Here is a 17,603-nt window from a genome sequence, read left to right as displayed (position 1 = left end):
CAATAAGGTCCTAAAAAGTTATACAGGATGTTACAAAAAGGTACGGCCAAACTTTCAGGAAACATTCCTCACACACAAAGAAAGAAAATATGTTATGTGGACATTTGTCCGGAAACGCATCTTTAAAACCAGGATTATCGCCTTTATCACTTCTTTTGCGGTTACTAATCTAAATAATAATATGTTACAACACTCCTCCCGTCAGGCAGCTCTGGAACTGAACTACTGTCACAATACGGTTGTCCAACTCTGCAAATAGGATCGAACTGATATCCCTTGAGCCCGAGCATACCTGGCGAAATATTCTCGGTTAATCTTTCGCAGGAATCGTCGAGTAAAATTAATCTGGCAGCCGTACTTCGTAGAACTACTAGCGAACCCCGCAATGTTTCGCTATTGCTAAATATCTATGCGAAGTCGATACACGTCCTAATCGGAGGGATCCCCGGGAATTGTGCCAGGGCGCAAACTTCGACTCCTCAGTGCGACTTCGCCCACTATGAAAGTAGTGCTCTAGAAATATTGATACCAGGAGGAGATTGACAGAGTTGCTACCACAAGCTGCAATTACTTCGATTTTCTTGTCGTTATCACGTCGTGAGATGTGTGTTGCATCTCTATTCTTGAAGCTTACACTTCCGGAACTGTAACAGAAAAACAGTTCCGTGATACACAAAGTGTCTCTTGTAGCACGCCGCGCGGGGTAGCCGTGCGGTCTCAGGTGCCTTGTTACGGTTCGCGCGGCTGCTCCCGTTGGAGGTTCGAGGAGGCCTTCCTCGGGCATGGGTGAGTGTGTTGTCTTTAGCGTAAGTTCGTTTAAGTTAGATTCAGTAGTGTGTAAGCTTAGGGACCGATGACCTCAGCAGTTTGGTCCCGTAGGACTTATCACAAATTTCCATTTCCATTTATTGTAGCATCCGTCACTGGAGTTTGTTGAGCACATCTGTGCCGGTATCGCACTTACTAAACAAACCCGAGACGAAATGCGCCGTTCGTCTTTCGATCTTCTCTATTATCCTTTACTAATTCCGTCTGGTAAGTGTCTCAGACACGTGAACAATACTCCAGGATCAAAAATTCAAATGGTTCAAATGGCTCTGAGCACTATGGGACTTTCCTTCTAAGGTCATCAGTCCCCTAGAACTCAGAACTACTTAAACCTAACTAATCTAAAGACTCACACATTCCATGCCCGAGGTAGGATTCAAACCTGCGACCGTAGCGGTCGCACGGTTCCAGACTGTAGCGCCTAGAACCACTCGGCCACCCTGGCCGGCTACTCAAGGATCGATGATTGGTTTGAAGACCACTTCTTTCGTAGATAAATTACATCTGCTAAGGGTTCTTCTGATGCATCTCAACCTTGCATCTGATTTCTCTACAAATAGTTTCATGTCGTCGTTTCACTTCAGATCATTCCACACGGTTACGCCTAGCTAATTTACACTTGTTACTGTTCCCGTCGCGCTTCAGCCCGGAACCGCGCGACCGCTACGGTCGCAGGTTCGTCCTCGGGCATGGATGTGTCCTTAGGTTAGTTAGGTTTAAGTAGTTCTAAGTTCTAGGGGACTGATGACCTCAGAAGTTAAGTCCCATAGTGCTCAGAGCCATTTTGAATTCAGAAACTTTGGAGAATGACAACAAATATTTTCCTCATGTGGGATAATTACAAATAAACAATTTTCGGGTTGTCTTCCTTTACCTGTAATGTCAAACCTTGCTTCCTGCCAAATTTCATGGCTGTAGGTCAACGCGAAGTACCCTATAGGTATTAATGACCGAGTTTGCCAGTATAAATACGTGTGACATAAATGGCGGTATCTTTTGATTGGACTGACGCAGAAGTTTAAATTGTTAACACCGCCAAGCGAACGTCGAGCTTAATATGTGACATAAATTTCAACTTGATACGTCTACCCAATCTTGAGAATGAGGCTTCCTGACAATCGGACGGAGTCAGACAACAAAGCGATCCTATAAGAGTCTCATTTTTGCCGACCCAGGTACGGAAACTGAAAAACTGACGACATCAGACATGTGTATTTTTTGATGATCTAGGTGTAGATGACAACAGGAAACTGGAAATTTGTGGTAAATACGATGGGGCAAAACTGCTAAGGTCATCGGTCCCTAGGCTTACACAGTACTTAATCCTACTTAAGCTAACTTACACTAAGGACAAAACACACACCCATGGCCAAGGAAGGACTCGAACCTCCGCCGGGACCAGCCGCACAGTCCATGACTGCAGCGCCTGAGACCGCTCGGCTAATCCCGCGCGGCTTTGAGAATGAGGCTTCCTGACAATCGAACGGACTCAGACAACAAAGCGATCCTATAAGAGTCATTTTTGCCGAAACTTAAAAACTGACGTCATAAGACATATGTATTTTTTTTATGATCAGAATATAGACGACAATAGGAAATTGGAAATTTGTAGTAAGTACTATGGGACCAAACGTCTGAGGTCATCGGTCCCTAGGCTTGCACACTACTTAATCTAACTTAAACTAACTTACGCTAAGGATAACACACACCCATGCCCAAGGGAGGACTCAAACCTCCGACGGGGGGAACCGCGCGAACCGTGGCAAAGCGCCCTACACCGCACGGCTTACCCGTGCGGCAGACGACAATAGAGAAAAGTTTGCAGATCGCCATTCATGAAGTCAGTATGATTTGTTCGGACAACTATAGACTGATTGAAAACGCGAAAGTAATGGTACTATACAAAGCTAACCGTAAGGAACAACAGTAATTATTGATAACACGCGAGCTTTCTAGGGAGCAGCATCAGTTATAACTATGCCAACGATGAACAGTTACAACTAAACACATTGCAAACCATGTACGGAACAGTTAAATGCAATCTGAAAGGGAAAACCTGAATAGAAAATCAAATTTCATAAACTTATGGGTGTGTCAGTACTCTCTCATTATCAGAAGGAGCCGCGCGTTGTTTGAGACGCAATGTCACGGACCGCGCGGCCCCCTCCAGCCGGAGGTTCGAGTCCTCTCTCGGGTATGGGTGTGTGTGTTTGTCTTAGCATAAGTTAGTTTAAGTAGTGTTTAAGTCTAGGGACCGATGACCTCACAGTTTGGTCCCTTAAGAATTCCCACACATTTTTATTATCAGAAAGGACGAAAGCCATATTGAGGCAGTAGAGACTAAATTTCTTACATCGATCAAAGGGTAAACATGACGATATAAGATAAGAGACAACGCCGACAAGAGCTTAAAGCTCTTGACATCAGTGCAGGGATTGAACTAGGACACAAAAAAAAAAAATTAGTCATGCCCAGCAGACTTTATGACACCGCCTCTAGCGCTGATAAAGATCTCAAGATTTTCCACGCATTCCATATATAGTTGATGCTGCTAACTGACGATTAGTTCAAGTGGAGCTCTGAAATTTCAGTATCGGTGACTGTTAGCAGTCACCCAATGATCCACATTGTCACAGACATTTTCTACGGGATTAAAACCCGATGATGTAGCGGCCTGTAGAAGTGAAATACAGGGGGCGCTCAATAAGTAATGCAACACTTTTTTTCTGAAAGTAAGTTCGTTTTATTCGGGATTCCAGTACAGCATATTATTCCCCTTCTTTTATAAATTGCCTGAGGACTATCTTTTAAAAAAAAAAGGGCTGAGGGCCGAAAGGCTACAAGACGGTATGGGAGTGATAGGTATGTTCCTTGTTTTCGATACAAAAAGAAGATATGACTGCTTTCTTTCTCATTGTGGAACGTCACTTAGGTTAAGTCTTCCTAAATATTTTAGTGTTGTAACAGTAAACCACTGATTCTTTGAAGAATCGAACTCCCACGTATAAATCAGCTTCAAACGTCCGATTACTTTACGGATGAGCTAAATATTTTATGTTAAGCATGTATGTGAGAGAGAGTTTGTAATTATGCTTTGTTTGAAGTTGCGAAGTGCTTTCATATTCAAATACTGGATAAATAACGTCCGGGCATTTGCACGCCGTCCGTTATACTGCACCAAGACCAACACGGGCGCTGCTGTCCTAGCCGTTTAGCGCCCTGAACTACTACTACTATTCATCATCATCATCATCAGCAGCAGCAACACACCCGTTTCCAACAGTAATATTCCTCTTACTATGTTAAATTTTTAAAAAGGGTCAATAACCACGCGAGATATTCAATGTAAAAATTTTCGTTGCCCCTGGAAGCTGTTAGAAAAGCAACCTAGGGCTGCTATCGGGTTTCAGGTTCTGGACTAGACACCTAATAATATAGACTCTGTACTAAATTTCACGAGAGTTTAAAACCACTTTCATTCCATGATACAAGCGTGTGGTGTCAACAAAGCAACAGTGCTTGGTCGCAAATATGTCAAGGATAAACGAGGCGGAAAAGGGAAACAAAGCAACGGGCAGTAGCACGTAGTCTCTGAGAATGAGCCAGCGCTGTGGTGACGTATCGGCTAGGAGGCAGACGTGTGGACTGCCAGATAACGGCAGGCAGGCAGGCCTGCTTTACTGCCTCACCCTCCTTCCCCTATAGCAGGTGTCCGCCTGACGTGGCCAGCCGCACGTAGGCACGCGACCTGCGCTCCTACAGGAGGGACGGCTCCCCACCTCAACTTCAGCCGGACCTACGCAGCACGCTTAACGCGGACAATAAACTATCTAGTCAAACTTCAGAAAGGCCATCTCCAGAACGCTTATAAGATTCGTTTGTGGTACGATTTGGGTGCGGTGGAACGACTGAACACCGCTGATTGAAGACAAACAGTCTCCCTTAGCCTACAGCCAGATACTGGCCCAGGCGATTACAGTTGCGAACAGGGGTAGCGCACATGAGTGGCTAGGAAATGATGTGTTACGCTATGTACATCTCTACTGTGTGGATCAATGTAAAATGGATAGTGGTGGGTATATTTTATCGTACCGTTACATATCAGCATTCTTCCCGCTGCATTTACGGATGGATCATGGAAGACTGCTTTTCTCCCACGTCTACTTTTATCTTCACTGTTGCTATGTTGTCTATATGTAGGGAGCTGAACTTCGTACTTTTCGTATGGCTCAGAAACGTAAGCGAGCTACCGGTCGAGATGCCGCAGTGGTTAGCCCACTGGACTTGCATTCGGGAGGACAACGGTTCAAACCCGCGTCCGGTCAGCCTGATTTAGGTTTTCCGTGATTACCCTAACTCACCACAGGCAAAGGCCGGGATGGTTCCTTCGAAAGGGCACGGACGACTTCTTTCCCCATCCCCTATGGAAATGATGACCTCACTGTTTGGTACCCTCCCCCAAACCAACCAACCAACAAAGGCGAGCTACCAGAAGGCTGTTTCACTACCTCGACTGAAGAAATCCAAACATGTAAGAACTAACGAAAAGACACTGTGGGTTTTATTTCCTCAACCACATGTGGAGAGACCACAATCACTTCGTTCTCCAAGAAACCACAGTGGACCAGAATAACTACCTGAAAGTCTTTAAACGGTTACGTGAAGCAGTGCATGGAAAACTGGCCTGTAACGTGGCGACCGAACGATTGGCTCCTACACCACGAAATTGCTCTCGCTCACAGCCTTGAGAGTCTGGCGGTTTTTTGACCAAATGGTCTGTAGGAGAGGAAGGCTTGACTTAAAAACTGAGAAGGGGATTATTAAAAATACAAACTTACAATTTTATGGGGATTACACTCACAGTGTATGGAAGGGATGGTGAAGATATACAGGACCAAATAAGCAAAGCAAAGGCTCTTATATCGAGGCAATTACATGCAATACTACAGAATGACAATATCTCGAAAGTTAAGGGTTCTGTGCAGATCACGGTGATATGGGACGGAAATTTAGACACTGACAATGAAAGAAAGGCTACACGCTTTGGAAATGATATACCTCAAATGAAAGATGAAAATAGGTTCAACAACGGTACAATGGATAGAAAGGAAGCAATGGACATGTGAGACGTATGCATGGTAGCAGAATACCTCGGAAACTGTGGGCGTGGAGACTTGCAGGAAGACGGAGGGCGAGGGACCTAGGAAGAACTGAAATGCAGGGATTGAAGAGGTCATGCAGGACAGGTGACAGAGGATAGAGGCATGGAGAACAGGTTGCGGTAGATGACCAGCGATGCTGTAAAACAAGCACGGCAGCGGATGTACAAAATACATACAGACTTGAGAGGGTAACACACGCATTTCATCGCACGCTAAGGCTATTACGCAACAAGAACGACACATTGTCAGAAGGGAGTACATGTATCAGAGACAGTTCGGCTACAGTACGGAGAATGTTCCGACCGTTGGTTTTGGTGACTTGCTGGCTAGGTAGGAAAGTAGTGTCATATATGTGTGACCCATTGAAGTGTAGTGCAGCATTCAGTGACAGTTACTTCACCTGGCATCATATTGTATAACTTACTTTTTGGAGTCCCCTCGTACAAAATTTCTGCGCGCTCCCTACTACTGTGACTATTTCTGACCCCTCGAATGGCAAGGGGCCTAAAAAGAAAAGTTTTTATGGCAAAGAAGATGCGAACCAAAAATCGGCGTAACTTTAAAAATTGTTTTCTGCAGCGGGTCCAATGTCTGACTATAGTCTGATTAAAATTACTCGATAGTTGACACTACACGTGTTGGAGGTTTCATCCTCCAATCAGAGCGCTCATCATCACGCCCGAACTGTTCGCCGTTGCGAAACTGCCACAACAAACGGTCAGTTCACTTCCAATTCCTTGTCTGGCTTTTTTATTTCCTTGTTATGTTTGGATCCCGAATCATGGGTCCGGCCCTTCTATATCACATTTCATCACACATGATATGCACACCAAAACAACACACACAAAACGACGTCAACGAAATAACGCACATTTCGTTCACACCAGTAGCCAAAGACTACTGGCTTCTTTCGCGCAAGACGCGATTCGGCATCACGCACTCAGTTATCATCATCACTGAGATCGGGTTACAGGAGGTAAACTACACACGATAAGGCGCGAAACTGCATTTTCTGAAGGCAGTAAACGATCTTTCCAACTGGTTCTTCAGATAAATAAACATAAGAGAACGATATGGAAATATTCCGCAGCTGCAGTGCTAGAGTTACGATACGAGATGCAGAAAGTCGTTTGTTCGCAACTTGTCGGGTGACAGTATTTTTTATTTTTAAATCTGTATCAAAACAACATTTTCAGTTAATTGGTTTCAATGTAATTGTTTATTTTGAATCCTTTGTCGCGCTATTTTCGTCAACATATAGATTTTTTTTTTTTTTTTTTTTTTTTTGGAATCTGCCCGTGTCGCTTATAAACTGTAAATGAGTCCCAACTGATGATTTTTTGTGTTTTCAGTTTGCTCGTACAGGTCAGCTTTAATCGCCGTGATCAAAGCGAGCGTGATTAATAGTTCTGCCGCTGGTTGCTGACCGCTGTTTTCCCGGGTACATCACGCATTAACAGGTTGTGGTAGGATAGGAAACAATTGTATATTCAGGGCTACGAAATGCGTTGTCTGGCGCAGGTCAGTCATTGGCCATTTGAAATCAGCTGTGAACAGATCATTTGCCGGCCAGTGTGGCCAAGCGGTTCTAGGCGCTTCAGTCTGGAACCGCGCAATCGCTACGGTCGCAGGTTCGAATCCTGCCTCGGGCATGGATGTGGGTGATGTCCTTAGGTTAGTTAGGTTTAAGTAGTTCAAAGTTCTAGGGGACTGATGACCTCAGATGTTAAGTCCCATAGTGCTCAGAGCCATTTCAATACAGCATTTCGCGTTCCCTCCGTACCTGACGGCAGCAACTTCGAACATCGCTCCGCATTACATGAAAACCATTTCAGCTCTTGTGAAGTGATCGGCCGTGTCTTCCTGTCGCCTTTAACCGAGGAGTAGCCGATGTGGCAACACTGCAGCACCAAATGACAGATGGCAGCTATCAATTAACTTGAAACGGACTTTAGTGTGCTACATCGAATAGACACTGTTCTGGAGATGATGAAATTTTTTAAATATACTGTGAAATAATGATTGTGTAACTGAAAAATTGAAGCAACGTTTCTGCCTTACTTCTGTATGCTTAAATTCTGAGGGCGTTGCTCTTATTATTTCAGCATAACAATCTCCGATGTAATAAACACTGTGATCAACGGTTCTGCAGAGAATTATTAACGAAATTGGAAAACAAAATGGGTTGGTTCAAATGGCTCTGAGCACTATGGGACTTAACATCTGAGGTCATCAGTCCCCTAAAACTTAGAACTTATTAAACCATGCCTGAGGCAGGATTCGAACCTGCGACCGTAGCAGTCGCGCGGTTCCGGACTGAAGCGCCTAGAACCGCTTGGCCACAACGGCCGGCAACAAAGTGGGCAAATAAAATCATGTCGATCGGAACTCACGGCCCCTATTTCTTCTAAAGATCTCACCTACTGTGGTGAGTACAATAATGTGCTAGTGTAAATTATTTACCGTATTATGTATGTTTGTTTTCTCGATAACCACAGTGCAACTGGCTCACTGATGAAGTTTACAACTGTCGCAAACCGTCCAGTAGCAAACGAAACGTAGCGTTATACGATGTAGGTTGCTTTCCAAGTCAAACAATTTGCTACCATTAAAAATCTGTCAATTATGGGTTTCTTTGGTAAGTCAGCCAACAAAAAGTTGGAACTTTCATGTGGCACCTCTGGAACACTGCTGAGAAGCCCGAGTACGAAGAACCTCATCACAGCTGACGCACACGCAACAAAGCAGACAACGTGAATCACCTAGTGGCAGGCTAACTGTGAATTAGCCAACTTGCTATTTACGCGGAACGCATTATCTATCTGCACTGCAATTCACTCGGGAAGCTGTACGTATGTCAGATCTGTTGCGTGAGGTGACAGGCCCACGCGTGCGCACGCGCGTATGTGTGTGTGTGTGTGTGTGTGTGTGTGTGTGTGTGTGTGTGTGTGTCGAACTGCACTATGAAAGGATCAGGCTTCGGGTTCCAAAAGGTCTCAGGTTAACGGGAGATTGTTAACGATGTACGTCTCGAGTCTAGCCAGTCCCTGTCTCTGAATGCGGAAGTCTTTATTCGCAACCGCAGATATTAAAATTTTGTGAACCACCTTAACCCATTCGGTACGCTGGGGTTCTGAATTTAACTTGCGCGTGGCCTGGACTATTTTCATAGGCTGTACTCCTTACCCTCGGTACTCACGATTATATAATAATAAGAAACTTATTTTACTCTTTTTTCCATTCTCAATGTCACACTTGAAAAAACTGAAATTCCAGCTAGCCTATTACACAGTGGTGGGCTGAGAACCACAGTGCAATTAGGCATTCTTCACGAGTCAGAACTGATTGAGAATCAAACCCTGATCTTTGTATTTGTAGTCTGGCACTTACGCAGTAATCCAGAACTGTATGTGGAAGGAGCCTCTGTGTCTTTTTTCTTCGCAGCCATAAATAACTGTACCACATTTCAACCAAATCGCTGGTCTAAGGTCTGGTTTCTCAAATAGGAGTACAGTTACCTTGCTTGTGCTGATACAAATCTTTTCATGGTAACCCTTGACGCGCGTTACAAAGCATTAACAGAGGTTAGCAGAAAGTTTACAACTCGTACACTGACGTGGAAAACTTAAGGACGAAATTAATTTCGAGTGGTGTGTCACTGCCAAGTAAAGAAATCGATGAAACTTTGATGATACATAGAAAGAACTGCTACCGCTTAGTACAGAGGATAACTGAAAGGCATATGTAATAAGAACAGAAGCGACACTTTTATTCAAAGACAATAATTATACTGAAGTCATCGCTATTCATGAGGACATATAAAAAAATGGGACACGATCTTTAGAAGGCTGTGAGATCACTATCACCACAGACGGCAATTCTCTGCAACGTGCTCCCATGCTGAGCACAAGGTTGGTTGGAGTTCTTGTGGTAGGGCGTTTCGTATCTCAACCAGCGCGGTTCACAGCAGCTGGAAGGTGCATTGAGTGTTGCTGCAGTACACCTTCCCAACGCATTCCACGCGTGCTTGATAGGATTTACATAGCATGTTTACATCTCTCGCCATTTGAAGGTAAGTCCAGCACTGTCGAACATGTACGTTTTGGTGGTGCAGGTGTTACGGTATGAGGAGGCATAAAGTTGCATGGGCGTACTTATATCCAAATCTTCGAACAGCATACTCATCGGTCAACGTTATTGTGACATTGCACTCCTTCCCCATGTAAGTCGTTTCAGGGGTGCATTCGGACCAGAGTTGATTTTAAAGGATGACAGTACGTGACTGTATCGAACAGAGCAGTTGGAGGAGATCTTGAAACGAGAGGATATTCAACGAATAGACTGGCTTGCAAGTTCCTCCGATTTAAAGCCCGTTGATGGCGTGTGGTATGCGGTGGGGAGATGTATTTCACGGTGGCCACGTGCAGTAATAACCATCCAGCAGTTGTCAACGGCAATGGTAGAGGAATGGAGCGCCCTACCACAATAAATCATTACCAACTCTGTGGCTAGCGTGGGAGCACGTTGTAGAGCACACACTGCTGTCTGTGCTGCTTACACAACCTATTAAAAACCATTTCCAGCCTTTTGTGTATTTCCACCAGGTTCTCATAGGCAATGCACCCTGTCTGGGGGTGCAGCAGATGGGACGTGGTGAAAGGTAGTTTTCTGTGGCTATGAAACTGGAACATTTTGGCCAAGGGGGACAACACTGAAAGCACATCAGGCAAGTCTCACGACCTCAGCCTCACCCCGCACAGCACTCTTAAAGTCAAGGGACACGTCTCAGTCTGTGAGTGTGCTTCACAAAGGACTGCTCACTGTTTGAGTATTGCTTCATACATGCACATTTGTACTGGCTGTGGCCCCTCGTTCAATATATACAAATTGTGCGCCAGATAAACGCGTATAGGCATGCATACTCAAATACAGAGATATGTAAACAGGCAGAATACTGCGCTGCGGTCGGCAACACCTACATAAGACAACAAGTATCTGGTGCAGTTGTTAGATCGGTTACTGCTGCTATAATGGCAGGTTATCAAGATTTAACTGAGTTGGAACATGGTGTTATAGTCGGCGCACAAGCGATGGGACACAGCATCTCTGAGGTAGCGATGAAGTGGGGATTTTCCCGTACGACCATTTCACAAGTGTACCGTGAATATGAGGAATCCGGTAAAATAACAAATAGCTGCGGCGAAAAATATTCTGCAAGAACGGGATCAACAACGATTGAACAAAATCGTTCAAGGTGACAGAAGTGCAACCCTTCCGCAAATTGCTCCAGATTTCAATGCTGGGCCATCAACAAGTGTCAGCGTGCGAACCATTCAACGGAACAGCATCGATATGGGCTTTCGGAGGCGAAGGCCCACTCGTGTGTACTTGATGACTGCACGACATAAAACTTTACGCCTCGCCTGGGCCGTCAACACAGACAATGGACTGTTGAAACATGTTTCCCGATCGGATGAATCGCGTTTCAAATTGCATCGACCGGATGGACGTGTAGGGATATAGAACCCACCTCATGAATCCGTAGACCCTGAATGTCAGCAGGGGATCGTTCAAGCTGGTGGAGGCTCTGTAATGGTGCGGTGCGTGTGCAGTTAGAGTGACATGGGACCCCTGATACGTCTAGATACGACTCTGACAGGTAAAATGTACGTAAGCATGCTTTGCGATCACCTGCATCCATCCATGTCCTTTGTGCATTCCGACAGACGTGGGCAATTCCAGCAGGACAATGCGACGCCCCATAGAGTGGCTGCAGGAATACTCTTCTGAGTTTAAACACTTCCGCTGGCCACCAAATTCCCCAGACATGAACTTTACTGAGCATACCTGGGATGCCTTGCAACGTGCTGTTCAGAAGAGATCTCCTCCTCCTCGTACTCTTACGGATTTATGCCCAACCCTGCAGGATTCATGGTGTCAATTCCCCCCAGCACTTCTGCTCGCAGGGATCCTACACGATATTAGACAGGTGTACCAGTTTCTTTGGTTCTTCACCTACAGTTACCTGTGCTAGTAGCGACGGATGTTCTGACGTTTTGGGGGAAATGAGGAAAAAAATTGACTGCCACAGGAAAAGGTCTCGTTCTTGAAATCAGCGTAGACGACTTTGAGCGAAACTCATTTTGGAGGGTTACGAAAGTAGAAGCAGAATGGGTAGCTTTGGGAGATGAAATAGTGAAGGTAGCAGAGGATCAAGTAGGTAAACAGACAAGGGCTAGTAGAAATCCTTGGGTAACAGAAGAGATATTGAATTTAATTGATGAAAGGAGAAAATATAAAAATGCAGTAAATGATGTAGGCAAAAAGGAATACCAACGTCTCAAAAATGACATCGACAGGAAATGCAAAATGGCTAAGCAGGGATGGCTAGAGGACAAATGTAAGGATGTAGAGGCGCATATCATTTGGGGAAAGATAGATACTGCCTACAGGAAAATTAAAGAGACCTTTGGAGAAAAGAGAACCACTTGTATGAATATCAAGAGCTCAGATGGAAACCCAGTTCTAAGCAAAGAAGGGAAACCAGAAAGGTGGAAGGAGTATATAGAGGGTCTATACAAGTGCGATGTACTTGAGGACAATATTATGGAAATGGAAGAGGATGTAGATGAAGATGAAATAGGAAATATGATACTGCGTGAAGAGTTTGATAGAGCACTGAAAGACCTAAGTCGAAGCAAGGCCCCAGAAGTAGACAACATTCCATTAGAACTACTGACAGCCTTGGGAGAGCCAGTCATGACAAAACTCTACCATCTAGTGAGCAAGATGTATGAGACAGGCGAAATACTCTTAGACTTCAAGAAGAACAAAATAATTCCAATCCCAAAGAAAGCAGGTGTTGACAGATGTGAACATTACCGAACTTTTAGTTTAATAAGCCACGGCTGCAAAATACTAACACGAATTCTTTACAGACGAATGGAAAAACTGGTAGAAGCCGACCTCGGGGAAGATCATTTTGGATTCCCTAGAAATGGAACACGTGAGGCAATACTGACCCTACGACTTATCTTAGAAGCTAGATTAAGAAAAGGCAAACCAACGTTTCTAGCATTTGTAGACTTAGAGAAAGCTTTTGACAATGTTGACTGGAATACTCTCTTTCAAATTCTGAAGGTGGCAGGGGTAAAATACAGGGAGCGAAAGGCTATTTACAATTTGTACAGAAACCAGATGGTAGTTATAAGAATTGAGGGGCATGAAAGGTAAGCAGTGGTTGGGAAGGGAGTGAGACAGGGTTGTAGCCTCTCCCCGATGTTATTCAATCTGTATATTGAGCAAGCAGTAAAGGAAACAAAAGAAAAATTGAGAGTAGGAATTAAAATCTATGGAGAAGAAATAAAAACTTTGAGGTTCACCGATGACATCGTAATTCTGTCAGAGACAGCAAAGGACCTGGAAGAGCAGCTGAACGGAATGGTCAGTGGCTTGAAAGGAGGATATAAGATGAATATCAACAGAAGCTAAACGAGGATAATGGAATGTAGTCGAATTAAGTCGGGTGATGCTGAGGGAATTAGATTAGGAAATGAGACACTTAAAGTAGTAGATGAGTTTTTCTATTTGGGGAGCAAAATAACTGATGATGGCCGAAATAGAGAGGATATAAAATGTAGACTGGCAATGGCAAGGAAATCATTTCTGTAGAAGAGAAATTTGTTAAATGGTTGAAATGGCTCTGAGCACTATGGGACTTGCCATCTAAGGTCATCAGTCCCCTAGAACTTAGAACTACTTAAACCTAACTAACCTAAGGACATCACACACATCCATGCCCGAGGCAGGATTCGAACCTGCGACAGTAGCAGTCCCGCGGTTCCGGATTGAGCGCCTAGAACCGCTAGACCACCGCGGCCGGCAGAAATTTGTTAACATCGAGTATAGATTTAGGTGTCAGGAAGTCTGTTGTGAAAGTATTTTAATGGAATGTGGCCATGAATGGAAGTGAAACGTGGACGATAAATAGTTTAGACAAGAGAATAGAAGCTTTCGAGATGCGGTGCTACAGAAGAATGCTGAAGATAGATGGGTAGATCACATAACTAATGAGGAGGTACTGAACAGAATTGGAGAGAGGAGAAATTTCTGGCACAACTTGATTAGGAGAAGGGATCGGTTGGTGGGGCATATTCTGAGGCATCAAGGGATCACCAATTTAGTATTGGAGGGCAGCGTGGAGGATAAAAATCGTAGAGGGAGACCAAGAGATGAATACACTAAAAAGATTCAGAAGGATGTAGGTACTGGGAGATGAAGAAGCTTGCACAGGATAGAGTAGCATGGAGAGCTGCATCAAACCAGTCTCAGGACTGAAGACCACAACAACAGAAAACTGGCGTATCGTCTCTACGCCAGACAGAAAAATCATCTTCCCCTGATACCGGACACCACAACAGCGCAAACATCGCGGTGGTGGGGTTGTCTGGAACTGAAATGTCACAGAAGGCCAACGCTGCGTCATTATCTGCTGCAAAGCAAAGTATGTATAGTTGCAGGAGGTAGGAGAGTGAGATACATACTTTTGTAGGAATGTCTGTTGCATCCGTTGATGGGGCACATGCTGTGCTTCTGCCCCATGTGCCTGGTGGAGAGCGAGGCGGCCGCCGCTGCCGCCGCGGCCACTACGCTGACCAGCCCCGTGCGGCGAGTGCGCATGCGCGACGAGCGGGCAGCCGCATGTTGGTGCTGGTGCTGGTGGCGACGCTGCTGCAACGTTGGGGACGCCGCCACCCGCGCCCCGTCGCCCGCCACCGTGCCGCCCGGGAGCGCACCACCGCCGCCGCCGCCGCCGCCCCCGCCGCCGCCGCCGCCCCCGCCGCCCCCGCGCTCAGCGCCCCTGCGGCAGCCCGCGAGGCACTCGACCAGCGCCGTGACCACCACGCTCAGTCGCTGACCCTCCCACTCCACCGCAGCGCCCTCCAGTGGTCAGCCACTGCACTCCACCCCACAACGGGACCGTCCCCTCGCACAGGACTGGTACCAGAAGCACAGAGGTCGGACGAGCGTCCAGCGGAGGAGCACCGCAGTGAACCGATGATCGTCGGTGGCTTCGGTAGTGGCTAGTGAAGCGTGCAGAATCCAGTAACGTCGGTGCTGGCGAGATCTTTCACACTCCACGTTTCGACGATCACTGTCTCGAAAGCAGGCTTCACCCGTTACAGGTATTGTCACCGACGCTGTGGAAAAGATCAGACTGTCACTTATTTGTCGAGTGTCAGACGTTTTTATAAAAAGAACGGAGTCTGGAAGCGCCGATGGCAGAAAACGCATTCGAGGCACTGTAACGCAGCCGATGATAATTTTCACTCTGTACTTTGGACGGCTCCACGAAATGTGAATTGTTTGTACAACAAAAGAGTATGAGTTATAGGGCAGTGTCGGCTGCGAGCCCTCGAATAGTATTTAACACTTTTGAGTACCAGTGGTTTCTGCTTCAAACCACTATTTCTTTTAAGTACCAATGACTTTGGCACGAAACCAGCGATCTGTTGCAACATGAAGACATCTAGTGCTACACTGAGACACTTCCACGAATTAAAAGGATGGTCAGCGTTGGCCGTAATATTGATGTTTTATTGATGGCAGAATCGATTTTCGATCACATAGTGATCATCTTCAGTGCTGATACGCACAAATTAAACTCAGACGCTGGTATCAAGTTATCAATAACCAAAACTGAGAAGCGATCACCTTTCATATGGGCGGAGACAAGAGTCAGTTTTCGTCAATGATAATCTCAAACCCGGTAAGAACTGTTCCTATCAGCATTTTCGATGGGAAGTGTTTGATCACCCACAATGCAGCCCGGTCTTGGCGCCCTCTGATGTTCTGATTGTGATCGCTTCTCAGTTTTGGTTATTGATAACTTGATACCAGTGTCTGAGTTTAATTTGTACATATCAGCACTGAAGATTATCACTATGTGATGGGAAATCGATTCTGCTATCAATAAAACATCAATATTACGCTCAGTGCTGACCTGCCTTTTAATTTAACATATATAGTCGTCGTGCACACAGCACTCCATGGAGTCGCCAATCAACTTCCACGAATGTTGTGCACTATACCAGTCATTTATAGGGCTCAAAGCAACATTCGGCGCAGATATTGTGGTACGTGCTTGTATGAGCTTGTGAGCCATTTTTTTTTTCCCAGTGGCCACGGTGAGTTCATCGACTGTCAAAGTAAGTCTATCTAAAGTTATTGCAACGCAGATTTGAGTCTGTATTACTGCTTTCATAAGTGGTTTCGAAATGAAATCACATGGGTAGTTTGTAGTTTTGATACAAAATTTATTAAATGTTAAGCCCATTTTGCTTGTTATTTAGGAACATAATTTGTTTTAGGCGTTATTAGTTCACGGACATTTCAAGATGTCGGACTGTGTCCATGAAAAAATACGAATTTCCTTTCTAATATATCACGTGATATGATGTGTAGTTGTAAACTGTATGGCCTAGTTGCTCCAATGTGAAACCGCCTCCTTAAAACAATTGAGGGTTTACTTTTTCGCAATGCCTTCTTGTATCCGTTGCTTAATATTACGATAATGGTTATTTTTGTGATAAATTTTAAAACTATAATTGTTTTCATATCGTCGGTACTTACAGGGTCAAAAATGGTTCAAATGGCTATGAGCACTATGGGACTTAACATCTATGGTCATCAGTCCCCTAGAACTTAGAACTACTTAAACCTAACTAACCTAAGGACATCACACAACACCCAGCCATCACGAGGCAGAGAAAATCCCTGACCCCGCCGGGAATCGAGCCCGGGAACCCGAGCGTGGGAAGCGAGAACGCTACCGCACGACCACGAGATGCGGGCACTTACACGGTCAAATTGGCTAATCGAACAGACTTTTTTCGTCTCACACATTGGCACTATTACCTCACGATGGTTCCTCCCTCTGAGGCACATCTGATTAGCTGAGATGACTGTGATGAACGGCTATAAAACTTGCCAGATTTTGTTTTCTGTGCCACGAATTTCGAAATATATGAACGATGCAGAACTATTGTTGATATGTGTGTTTGGACAAGCGGGTGAAACGCAGCAATTATTATACTCAAAATCTGGTATCTCTCCGAGACCGTGCAATTTCATGTAAGTGTGTTATGAGGCGGCTTGGTCAGAATATTGATTTTTAACATGGCTGCTTAGCTACAGGACACTATGGAGCGTCGACTTTGCGGCGAGACTCATGAATAGATGCCCTCATCGCAGTGTTCTATAAAGAATGGATGACCATTTCCGTTAAATCCTCCCCAAAATGACCGGATTCGTTTCTATCAGCGTGAAGGCTGTCATATATGCAGTGAACCCGCCAACGGCAGCGTAAACACCACTGCCGAAAACGGAACGAGCGGGCTACGTTTACGCTTGTCAAGTGGGTGATAACATGCTTTCGGCCACACGCAGTGTCTGTACCAGGGAACCAGTTCACGAACACAAATTAAGTACCGGGTGATCAAAAAGTCAGTATACTTTTGAAAACTGAATAAACCACGGAATAATGTAGATAGAGAGGTCAAAACTGACACACATGCATGGAATGACATGGGGTTTGATTAGAACAAATATATA

At 45.1% G+C, this 17,603-nt stretch overlaps 1 protein-coding gene across 3 annotated transcripts in view; it reads right to left on the bottom strand.

The window, feature by feature from the left end:
* Positions 1-14,748, bottom strand: part of LOC126237277 (dual 3',5'-cyclic-AMP and -GMP phosphodiesterase 11-like) — a 359,136-nt gene extending 344,388 nt beyond the window's left edge. For all 3 annotated transcript variants that reach the window (XM_049947210.1, XM_049947211.1, XM_049947212.1), the window contains exon 1: positions 14,534-14,748. In XM_049947210.1, the coding sequence (XP_049803167.1) occupies positions 14,534-14,669 (136 nt within the window). In that variant the 5' untranslated portion in view covers positions 14,670-14,748. The remainder of the gene's footprint in view (positions 1-14,533) is intronic.
* Between the last annotated feature and the right edge of the window lie 2,855 nt (positions 14,749-17,603).

The sequence above is a fragment of the Schistocerca nitens genome, chromosome 2 (genome assembly GCF_023898315.1).
Source record: "Schistocerca nitens isolate TAMUIC-IGC-003100 chromosome 2, iqSchNite1.1, whole genome shotgun sequence".
Taxonomy (NCBI): domain Eukaryota; kingdom Metazoa; phylum Arthropoda; class Insecta; order Orthoptera; family Acrididae; genus Schistocerca; species Schistocerca nitens.
This window is presented reverse-complemented; position numbering and strand designations above follow the sequence as displayed.